Consider the following 12436-nt stretch of genomic DNA (forward strand, 5'->3'; position numbering starts at 1 on the left):
GGCTACTCCATTTCTTCTGAGGGATTCCTGACTGCAGTAGTAGATATAATGGTCATCTCAGCTAAATTCACCCATTCCAGTCCATTTTAGTTCGCTGATTCCTAGAATGTCGACATTCACTCTTGCCATCTCTTGTTTGACCACTTCCAATTTGCCTTGATTCATGGACCTGACATTCCAGGTTCCTATGCAATATTGCTCTTTACAGCATCAGACCTTGCTTCTACCACCAGTCACATCCACAGCTGGGTATTCTTTTTGCTTTGGCTCCATCCCTTCATTCTTTCTGGAGTTATTTCTCCACTGATCTCCAGTAGAATATTGGGCACCTACTGACCTGGGGAGTTCCTCTTTCAGTATCCTATCATTTTGCCCTTTCATACTGTTCATGGAGTTCTCAAGGCAAGAATACTGAAGTGGTTTGCCGTTCCCTTCTCCAGTGGATCACATTCTGTCAGATCTCTCATCTAGCAATATTACTTAATGTAAATATGTGCTCAGACACTCAGTGGTATCCGACTCTTTGCAACCCTGTGGACTGTAGCCTGCCAGGCTCCTCTGTCCATGGGATTCTCCCAGCAAGAATACTAGAGTGGGTGGCCATGCCTTCCTCCAGGGGATCATCCCAACCTAGGGATTGAATCCATGTCTCTTAAGTCTCCTGTACAGGCAGGTGGGTTCTTTACCACTAGTGTTACCTGGGAAGCCCAGTGTAAATATACGTCCCATAAAAAATGTTTTTTATGTACAATCATGTACCATAGGTTTTTCTGAAGAGAGAATTCCAAATTATAAAAACAAATATCTTAGTGAAAACATTTCTAACAAAATATGAGCAACATAACTGAAATTCTATAGGATGTTAGATATTAGATAAAATAAATAAATGCATGAATAAATGTGAGGTCTGCTACTGCTAAGTCACTTCAGTCGTGTCCGACTCTGTGTGACCCCATAGACGGCAGCCTACCAGGCTCCCCCGTCCCTGGGATTCTCCAGGCAAGAACACTGGAGTGGGTTGCCATTTCCTTCTCCAATGCATGAAAGTGAAAAGTGAAAGGGAAGTCGCTCAGTCGTGTCTGACACTTTGTGACCCCATGGACTGCAGCCTACCAGGCTCCTCTGTCCATGGGATTCTCCAGGCAAGAGTACTGGAGTGGGGTGTCATTGCCTTCTCCAATGTGAGGTCATATGTAAACAAAGAATTTTGAGGAAATACCAAGTTAAGATAAAATTAATGTTTTAAAAAAAAAACCTGGGATTTATCAGAAACTTTAGTGAGCAAATATGTACTCTAAGTCTCTAGGAAGTAGATCAGGGCTTCCCAGGTTGCTCAGTGGTAAAAGAATCCCCCTGCCAGTATAGGAGTTGCAGGAGACATGGGTTCAATCCCTGGGTCAGGAAGATCCCCTGAAGGGGAAAACAGCAACCCACTCTTGCCTGGAAAATCCCATGGACAGAGGAATCTAGTGGGTTACAGTCCATGGGGTCACAAAGAGTTGGACATGACTGAAGCAAATGAGATCTGACAGACATCATTTCTCATGCTTTTTTCCAGGCATTTTTCAAGACTCAGGTACTATAAAATACCAGTTTGGGAAATACTGACCCTAACTAAATATTACCACAACATACTGCCTTTCAAAAGTTATGGCCTTCATGTGGAAGAAGAGTTGGCCTGCCTGGTAAACACACCAGAGGAATCTTTCAGTTGAGGTGAGCAATTGAGAGGAGCTCTTATAAAGCTTTGGCAACTCCTTCAGGAAGGAAAACACAGCTTTTCCTATAGTAACAATTGCTGGTCATATAACCATTAAAAAGCAATTCAAACACCATTGCATATGGGCTTGTTTTGGAAGCAGATCCTGCAATGTATTCTTGAGGCTAATTTTTCCATTTTATCTGTTGCATAATTGCAAACCAATTTGAGATCTGAATATATATTTGATGTGGACTGAAAGGCTGTGTCCTCCCAAAATTTATAGATTTGAAACTGTGTACAAGCCCTGTGCCCTTGTCTTTGTCTGACTCAAGAGTTAATGACTGGGAAATGTGAAGATGTACAAACAAAGAAAGCAATGGCACCCCACTCCAGTACTCTTGCCTGGAAAATCCCATGGATGGAGGAGCCTGGTAGGCTACAGTCCATGGGGTCACGAAGAGTTGGACACGACTGAGCGACTTCACTTTCACTTTTCACTTTCATGCATTGGAGAAGGAAATGGCAACCCACTCCAGTGTTCTTGCCTGAAGAACCCCAGGGATGGGGGAGCCTGGTGGGCTGCCGTGTATGGGGTCGCACAGAGTCGGACACGACTGAAGTGACTTAGCAGCAGCAGCAGAAACAAAGAACAGCTATTGGGCTGGGGAACTGGTAACAATTTAGACTACAATTCTGTCACATAACAGAATTACCAAACTCCCAGTTCCCTGGAAGGTACAGATAAATGCCTGACACACACTCATAAGTTGCTTTTACAGGAAGAAGACCCCCTCCAGATGAAAACTGCTGACCACAAGAACACAGACCTTAGACTGGTTGAAACCAGAAGGTTGATAAGGCTTGAAACTTACCTGATGCCAACCAATCCAAGACCTATCCATGAGCTGATCATGTCCTAAACACTATAAAACTCCTCACTACCCGCTCCAGGGTGGGTCACACAGTTCAGGGCATTAGTGCACTGAGGCCCCCTTTGCCTGGCAAAGCAATTAAAGCTACTCTTTTCTATTTCACCCAAAAGTGTGTTCTGTGTTTCTATTCTGTACCAGTGAACAGAGGCTGAGTTTCAGCAACATGTTGAAGCTTTAATCCCCAACATGAGGGATAGGGCCTGTGAAGTAGTGATAAAGATCAGTGGGTGGGACCCTAATTCAACTGAGCTGATACCCTTATAAGAAGGGGAAGAGACACATGAGAGCTCTCTCCTCCCTCCTCTCCCCTTCTCCCCTTCTCTTGCATTCCCCCCAAAGAGGTTATTTGACTACACAGGCATATGGCAGTTACCTGCAAACCAGGAACAGAACTCTCATCAGAAACTGAACCCTGTCGGACCTTGATCTTGGACTTTTCAGCCTCCAGAACTGTGAGAAAATACATTTCTGTTGTTTAAGTCTCAGCCTGTGGTATTTTGTAAGGCAGCTCAAGCAAACACATACAATATTGGACAAACCACCGTTTTTGGTCAAAACAACTAACTAAATCAATGATAAGAAAGTGGAGGATGTTTAAAGGCTGAATCTACCGATCCATAGATGCAGAACAGTTGGTTCGTGCCTTAATTCTCTCCAGGCTGAGAGGAAGCATAAACAAACAAGACATTTTGAGTGTTCTGTGTCATGAATGTTAAAAATCATGAGGGTAAAAAATGTTCCTATTAAAAATATCCTTCTTTTTTTTAAAAAAGTTGACCTTTATACTCTTAGAACTTTAAAAACAAAAACCCTCACCCAAAGAAAATAAATGAAAAGCCTTTTTCCAATTTTAAGATACTTGAAGGAAAAACACTTCGAGCCCGACCTGTTCCAAAGCACATCTAGCTGTCAAGTTCCTAATGGAATCAGGCTTTTGAAGGTGTGCAAACATGCAGCTGTCATGTGGGGCGGGGGAAGATAAACACTTTGCTCACCAAAGAAAGGCAAACTAACAGCAGTCCACCCAAGCACCGGGTGGTTGTCAGGACTAGACAACGGAATGCTCTGGTTTCCAGGCCCCTGAATAGAAGCCATAACCCTGCAGACAACCCCCACACCGCCTGTCACATTCTGCAATGAGCCTCGTCACTCCAGTCATCACAGTCGTTGTAGCCGTTACACTGCAGTTTCCTGGGGACGCAGATGCCACTGGTGCACAGAAAGCTCTCGCCCCCTCTGCAGAGCGCTAAAAAAAAAAGGAGAGAGGCAGAAAAGCAATGTCAAAATAAATAAGAGGGTTTTTTTTTTTTTAATTAGGAGAAATAAAGAACAGAAAGAAAACCTTCTCTTGATGTTCAACAGATGTGTTTCCCAACTCCCTCGGTTTCATTGTCACCAATTCCTCTCTGGCTTTCCAGAACATTAATTGTAAAATTACCTGAGAAGAATACAAAGTGTTTGCCTGAGAAAAGTGAAAGGAAATTCGCCAGTGGGCTTTCATAGCACAAGGGAGCAGCCTCGTCTATTGCACAACTTATGTGCGAAAAGATACTGAATGGGAGTATTTTTTTTAATAACCGAAAATTATTTCAAAGTGAAATTTATTGAACAAACATTTAAAATCCTTCTACAACAATGTCATGCAGAGAAAGTTAGTTACAAATAGTTGATATGTGCTTGAACACAGGCATAGAGACCCTATGCCTTGTACTGAAATGTATTTATTAACTTGGCTTAATAAAAATGCCAGTTAAAAATGTCAGAGCCTATTTTGGCATAAGGAATGTGAAACAACATTGGCTAATAATATTTTCTTTCTTTTCTTTTCCTTAACACGGTTGCACTTTGGTATTCTTTGCTTTAAATATTATGTTCTTTTTCTTCTCAAAATTCAACAAATATTCAATTATTTCAAAATTACATTAGACACAAAATGTGGGAGAAGAAGCTAGAAAGATTTTTCTAAGGGAGACCATTACTTAAAGGACAAATTAATTCAACAAAATGGGTGTTAAAATACACTTCAATATTTAGCAATTTGTATCAAATGCCTTTTAATTGTGTATAACCTTTGGCCCAGCAATCTTATTTCTTGGCCTTCATACAAAGTAAATCATCATGAATAAGTCCAAGTTTTTATATTTAAGGGTATTAATACCATCATGGTTTATAAGACGAAAACTGAAATAACAGCTATGCAATAATAGAAGATTGGTTACATAAATCTTAGTACTACATATAAGGGATACCATTATAGCCACTGAAAATTATATTGCAAAAAATAAAGTCCTGGACCAAAGTTCAGGATAATTTAATTGTAAAAACACCATCTGGTTCTAAAAAAGCATAATACAATTTGGCCTAGAAAGAAGTATTAACATATCTAAGTTTACTCTGATTATCTCTGGTATTAAAATTGAAAGCAATTTTTATTTTCTTCATTGTATTTTATTCTGTATTTTACAAGTGTTCTTATAATGATCATGTCTTATGTTTATAATCAGAGAAAAACTCAACTTATTTTCATGAGATCCGAATTCAGAGTAATGGTAAAATAAATATAAGCCTCCAAAATATTTCTCTCTCCCTTCCACAAAAGTTAGCAGAATCAGCCTATGGTCACCTGCCTGGCCACTGTCACCATTCCCTGAACTGTGTATTCCTTGATGAGATGAATCTTGTTGTCTAACTAAAGGGAAATAGGAAATAGGGAACATTTAACTCACAAACTGAAATACAGAAAACTTCAGACAGAACATTCCAGGCAGTAAGGTCCATGACGCTTACATGTTCCACATTCCCCAGCAGAGTGGTTGGCACTCAGGAGGTTCTTAATTAAAGGGAAAAAGTCACTTCCATCTCAGTGGAGCACAATATATTGCCACAAGGCAAAGGAAAAATGCAATTAATGGATTATCTTGCAATGCTATCAAAGAATCAGAGTTTCAATTTGTTGAACATTAAGTGAAAGTGCAAATGTCTTAGTCGCTCAATTATACATGACACTTTGCAGCCCCATGGGTATAGCCTGCCAGGCTCCTCCACCCATGGAATTCTCTAAGCAAGAATGCTGGAGTGGGTTGCCATTTCCTTCTCAGAGAATCTTCCTGACCCAAGGATCAAATCTGGGTCTCCTCCATTGCAGGCAGGTTCTTTACTATCTGAGTCACCAGGGAAGCCCTGTTGAACATTAACTACCAGTCAATTTGGTATGTTTCTTATGATGGTAATTCATGTGTAACCTTCAAAATATCAACAATGAAAATCTGGATTTCCATTATATCCCATGATTTCTGAATCAATACAAATGGCATCTATGGATTTCAACTGCCAAGACATGCAACAAGCTTAAGCTTTATAGGGTCTTAGAGGAGGAGAAGGGGATGACAGAGGATGAGACGGTTGGATGGCATCACCGACTTAACGGACATAAGTTTGGGTGGACTCCGGGAGTTGGTGATGGATAAGAAGGCCTGGCATGCCTTCTTGGGAAAGTTCATGGGGTCGCAAAGAATCAGACATGACTGAGCGACTGAACTGAACTGAACTGAGAGGACTCAGCCCAGAATTGCACTCCTCTAGCTACAGACAGAAACTCCTCAAGACTATACAGGAAACCAGATATAAAATGAAAAACCAAAACAGTAAAGATATTACTGGCCAGTCTATACAATAGCCTCTCTTTAGGGTTAAGAGAAAGTTTTCAAGAAGTGTGCATCCTATTGTGAGATTGTTTCTGTACCACACTAGAAAGTGCAGAAATTCCATCTGTCTGCATTTCAGCAGCTGCAACCCCTCAGAAGAATGACTGCATTCCCTACATTGTGGTTTGATGATTCCTTGGGAAATGTGGTTCAAAGTTCAACATTAAATAGCTCCTAACATCTAGGCTTCATCTCTAAGACCCCCATATATTTTACTCCAATAAAGCCATTCTTGTGTAAGGTTCTATAAAATCTGGATCAAATTTAAAACATGGAATTGCTGACATGTTTTGATTACTGATATCCCGTGTCTTTGCTGATTCAGCAGAAACTGACTTCTTTTGTGTGGTTTCTCAGTTGGAGAAGTGGCTGTCCCTGATTTTAAGACACTGAAAATTGTTTCTTTATTCTTATTCTCCCTTTGCAAGTCCTTTGGATGTTCATTCACAGCTTCATTAATCAATATTTTCTGTACAGTTAGGATAGCTTTGTACTTTCTCCTTCTGTTTGATGTCTTCTTAACCTGTATTCAGAATCTTAACTTTTGTGTAAAACTGTTTGCATTTGCGTAAAACAGTTCAACTAGCAAAACATTTCAGACATATCTCATTTAGAAGTTCTAAAGAGCTCAATAACTACACAAGTAAGAATTCTATCACAACTTCCTCAGGGTAAGTGGTAGTTTACAAAAGAGAAACTAGAGCATTGTGTGCTTAAGACTGCAATTGCCCAAAGCCATGGAGCTAAGAATACATGAAAACACCCCAGAGTTGTGAGGTCTGGGCTCTAGATCCAATCCTTCACACCATAGCCACTCTCTGCACAGTTGACAGGCATTCAGTTCAAGGACACCAGGTTCAGGTAAAAACTCAAACTTGCCTTTTTCTTTCTAAACAAAAGATAAATAATCTGTCCTTCAGGTAAACTAGACCAGATGAGATGACATTCTTTGTGAGCTCTCAATTTTTTAGAAAACACCCTGAGAGAGCTCTTAGCATGTTTTTGGAGAGATTTTCAACCATAAATGTCACTGTCTTGTAACAATCATCTTCCAATAGCCTTTAGACTGAGTCCTTAAGATGACAAAGGGATATTCCCAGAGGTGAAGTCATGCTATCCAATCTTGACATCATTTTCATTAACATCATCTATAATTCTGTGTATAAATTGGACTTTAGATCAATGGCAGTTTCATTCATTGATTGAGAAAATATTAACTAGCTCCTATATGCTAAGCATTACTCTAGCAGTAATGCCAGATACAGCAGTAAAGAAAACAAAACGACTTCACCTTCATGTAGCATATATTCTACTGACCATCACCTAATAAAGAAATTTTACTAACTAAAGATGCTTCATCACCAAAATTACTTCCATTTATACATATGACAATTAATATTAATACACTAATAGCAGTATACAAAGATATATTGCTTAAGATAGTTTACATATCTTAATGAAGAGGACAATTATGAATCACTTGGACTTCAGAATCTCATGGATTCTGAAGAGTATATACCCCTGAGGATGATCCGCTTTTTTCAGTCTTTTTGCTTCTGATAACAAACTGCTGAAATAACACCTATAGCCTGAAACAAACTTCAGATTTTCTGCAATTGTTTCCAGGCCTCTCAGGTCTCTCTGTCTGTAATACAGCATGTATATCAGCAAATCCTCTCATTACTTTGCTTGTTAACTTTTAGAGTCTTTTCTCAGAAAGTACTCACTGGTGTCTGCCTGCAAAGTATCCTCATTCACCATGCCTTTGAGTCCTTGCTTAAAGCCTAAAGCTCAAATTCAACTCTACCTCTGAAGAGTAAAGCAACCTGGCACACATCGCCTGAGCCTCTACTGACCGAGTTTGTCAGCCCTTCATTCCACATGCTGCTCAAAATCAAGTTACTATAAACCACCATTGCTCTTACCTTTTACAAAGCTACTCGACCATATGAAAAAGAATGAGGTGAGACAAGAATACTTCTTGGAGAGAGAATTGTATTTCCCTACAATAGGTTGATAAAAGGAGTGCAGTGAAAGGTAAGAGGTGAGCGTTGTAGTTGTTTAGTCGCTAAGTTGTATCCCACTCTTTGCGACCTCATGGACTGTAGCCCACCAGGTTCCTCTGTCCATAGGATTTCCCAGCCAAGAATACTGGGGTGGGTTGCCATTTCCTTCTCCAGGGCATCTTTCCAACCAAGGGACAGAAGCCCAAGAGGTGAGAAAGGAGAGAGGAAATCCAAGTGGGTGCTCAATAATTAACTTTGTCTTTACTCTGCCCTCTAAGTCATGTGAACTGGAAGGCCCTTCCTTTTGTTGGAAGCCACAGTCCATTGGGTCTCAAAGAGTCAGATATGACTGAGAGATTCACACTTCCACTTTCAAGAAATCTAGAGTAGGTATGGATGGATTACAGAAAGCTCTGTATGAAAAGAATGAAATCCGCATAGAGAGAGAGGAGCCAGTGAAGTCGGGCAATGTCTTGGAGGAGAGAAAGAGAGATTAAAAACTTGGTTGAATCTCCCCGAGGCACAATGTAGAGAAGACCTTTCGGAAAACAGAAATATCTAAAGGGACATTTCAAGTTGTCAGTGGGAGGTGTAATCACTTCCCCTATCTGCCATATGGAATTGACAAGGATTATGTTGCTTTCTAAGTTTTTTCCACTCATTTATTTAACCAATTTGTCATTCCTCTAGGAGCATGAATACAGAAAGATCCCTTGCTTTGTAAAGACTATATTCTATGGAGAATATAATATCAATGAACATAATAAATAAGAAAATTATTATATATTAGGTTAGAATATGATAAGGGCCATAAAGCAAAAGAGTACAACAGAGAGATAGCAGATGTGGGTGTGGGGTAGGATAGGCCTCCAAGTTAATTAGGGTGCCAGGGCAGGCCTCATTGAAAGCTGACATCTGAATAGCACCTTCAAAGATGGAGGGAGTTAATGAAATCTCAGGGGAAGATTTCAGGGCAGAAGCAAAGACCGTCAGGCCAGAACACAGCTGGCAGGTATGGGGAACACCAAGGAGACCAAGTGGCTAAGGCAGAGACAGTAAAGGGGTGAAGAAGCAAGGGATGAGGCAGAGAAGACGGGAAGGCCCAAACACAAGCCTCTGCAAAGATTTTGTAGTTTAGATAATAAGAGTCATTACACAGTGACTTGATGAGTGAAGAGTGGCATGATCTGACTTATGTTTTCAAGGATCTCTGCTTGTTGTGCTGAAAATATTCCAGAGAAGCCACAGAAGCAGTAGGGATAATAGGTAGGAGCCTACTGGATTTAATCCAAAAAGAGATGATAGGGGCTCAGAGGGGATAATGGTGGAGAGGCCAAGACATCTTTAGATGCTGGACATACTTTGAAAGTAGAACCAGCACTGTTTTCTGGCCCATTAGATGAGAGTTGTGAGGGAAAGACAAGAGCCAATGGTGTCTTTAAGTTTCCATCCAGCCAAACAACAGGAGCTGTCATCTGCTGAGATGGGGAAGACAACTGAAGGAGCAAGACTACAGGGGAAAAAGATCAGAAGTTACAATTTGGACATGTTGAGTCTGACATGTCAAGTAGACACCCAAGTGGAAATGCTGAGGAGAAAACTGGATACATAAGTTCAAAGTCCTGGAAAGAGGACAGGACTACAACTATAAAAGTATGAGTCATCAGCAAATCAATTTAAAGCCAGTAATGCCTGGCTGAGATCATGAGGGGAATGGTTCGTGGAGAGAGAGAAAAGTGAGACTCAGCGAGATGGGGCAGAGAAGATGAATGAGGGCTGAACTACTCCATGAGTAACGGGTACAGGGAAGAGGAGAAGCCAGCAAAGAGGCTGAGAAGGCAGTAGGAGGAAACCCAGCACGTGATGTGTTATCCTGGAAGCCAAGTGAAGGAGAAGATATCAAAGAGGACGAAGTGATCTGCTGTGCCAGAAGGGACCTGCTGATGGGTCAGGTAAGACGAAACTGAGAAATGGGGACACAGGTAAGAGCAGTTTCAATGGAGCAGTGAGAACAAAAGTCTGATGGCATACGTTCGAGAGAGAATGAGAGGAGAGGAAGTAACTCAGAATGAAAGGACACGTTTGCTCCAGAAGAGAATAATCCAATGGGACAGTAAACTACAAGGGAAGTGGGGCAAAAAACAAATGTGCTTTTTAAAATGGGAGTATTATTGCTTTACAGTGTTGTTTTGGTTTTTGCTGTATAACAATGTGAAACAACCAAAGTATACATACATCCTTTCCCTATTGAGCCTCCCTCCCACCCCACCCTCATCCCTCCAGGTCATCACAGAGCACTGAGCTGAGCTCCCATTCTACACAGCAGTTCCCACTAGATAGCTATTTTACACATGCTAGTGTATATATGTCAACGCTACTCTCTCAATTCTTCCCACCCTCTTCTTCCTCTGATATGTCCACAGTCCATTCTCTATGTCTGCATCTCCATTCCTGCCCTGAAAATAGGTTCATCGATATCATTAGAAATGTGGTTTTTAATGCTTTTGTGTGAGTACAGTCTTTGCAGGGAGCATGGAGTGGTATTAAGTTCTGCCTCCAGGTTGCCACAGGTCAAAAAAACTATTACCGCTCTTGAAGATACAGGAGCTCAGGGATGGAGGATCATTAACATCAGGAATATATTTATAATATAAATTGAAGCCTGTATTATAGCTGCCTGTCCCTTTAACCCCATCACTGCAATGTGACTTCCTCAGAAGTATCTATCTTCCAAGGTTTGTAATCCTTCTCATTCTCTCCTTCCTCTTCTTCATCTATTAGACACCCGTTAAATGTGAGGTACATGTGCTAGTCAGTTCTAATAGCCCCATCAGGACTCAAATGAATTCCTATTACTTCATGACTCATATAATTGATATTAGCAGAAGATATGTATTTGTTTGCTTATACTCTCTCCTTTCTAGAATGTAAGCTCCTTGAGAGAAGGAGCTTCATCAGTTTTTCTCACCGTTGTGTACTGAGTCTAGAGTGGAATTAAATATTTGTTAAATGAGTAAATGAAGACTGAGAATTTAAGGTACCTAGCAGGAGTACATGATTGCTCCTATTTATTGGTTCTACCTGGATAAGCAATAGGTATCCTACAATTTTGTCCTTTTAACTGCTAGAGGAATAAACTGCTGGTGAAATAGGAGAGTCATGCTGTGTTCTAGCAGGACACTCACTCAAACCCACGGACAAGTCTGGCTTCTGAGCAGCATCTGTTCCTATGTTAGAACAATGAGTATCGAAGGCCCTTCTACCTAAAATAATCTTCCCCACTGACCTGTGATAGTGTGTCTAACATTCTCCCAACACCTCCACCCACAGTACCCATTCCTTGGGCTAACATGGTGGCTTTTAGATGAACTCCAGGGTACCAAGGAAAGGGAATTTGGGGCCACACCATGGATGAAGGGGGTGTCTGAGTCACCCTCCTCCACTTCAACCACAGAGTTCTACCAGAGAGTTCAACTCTCTGATTGAAGTGGAGGAGGTTTATGTATTTGAGTCTATGTATAATTTCCTTTGAAATGGGTTTCTGCTGCCAAAAACAAATTTGAAAACCCCTTCACCCTTAAGATTTTAAGTGTTCAGTTCATGTCTAAGAGAGCTTACATTTTACTTCATTTTCTTGGCAATGAATACTTAGCCCTGAATTTAATTATAGACTGGTTTTTCATTTTACTTAAACTTGAAAGAAGGGGATACAAGATAAGTAACCTTCAGAGTGGGGCAGGTGTGGGAGGCGGGGAGTTCAGGAAAGGTCTAAAACAGGAGAAATACATGTGAGAGTTGAGACCTAGGGCCACAGTGAGCTCAGAGCAGCCCTTCCTGAAGGAGCAGTGGGTGCGGGTCTAACTCCCTCACACTACGGGGCAAGAAATGCCGCGTCACTATTTTTCTAAATCAAATTAATACATACTCCCCCACTCAAAAAAGTGCAAAGAAATAGTACTCAGGCATGCTTCAGGGGGCCTCTCCCACCTTAGGTGGTACAAGGATTAAAATTAGAGGAAGGGGCTTAGCTTTAATTCCTTAGAGAATAGCTGAGGGGGGTTCATGATGCTAAGCCCTCATGGTAGACAGGGT

General features: G+C 40.9%; 1 protein-coding gene across 3 annotated transcripts in view; it reads right to left on the reverse strand.

The window, feature by feature from the left end:
• The window catches only part of CORIN (corin, serine peptidase), a 300354-nt gene that overhangs the window by 108877 nt on the left and 179041 nt on the right, over positions 1–12436 (reverse strand). For 2 of the 3 annotated variants that reach the window (XM_061420084.1, XM_061420082.1), the window contains exon 6: positions 3767–3880. The exons of the other annotated variant lie outside the window; for it this stretch is intronic. In XM_061420084.1, coding sequence (XP_061276068.1) covers positions 3767–3880 — 114 coding nt within the window. The remainder of the gene's footprint in view (positions 1–3766; positions 3881–12436) is intronic. 3 annotated transcript variants of the gene reach the window in all.

This window comes from Bos javanicus, chromosome 6, assembly GCF_032452875.1.
Source record: "Bos javanicus breed banteng chromosome 6, ARS-OSU_banteng_1.0, whole genome shotgun sequence".
Lineage (NCBI taxonomy): Eukaryota > Metazoa > Chordata > Mammalia > Artiodactyla > Bovidae > Bos > Bos javanicus.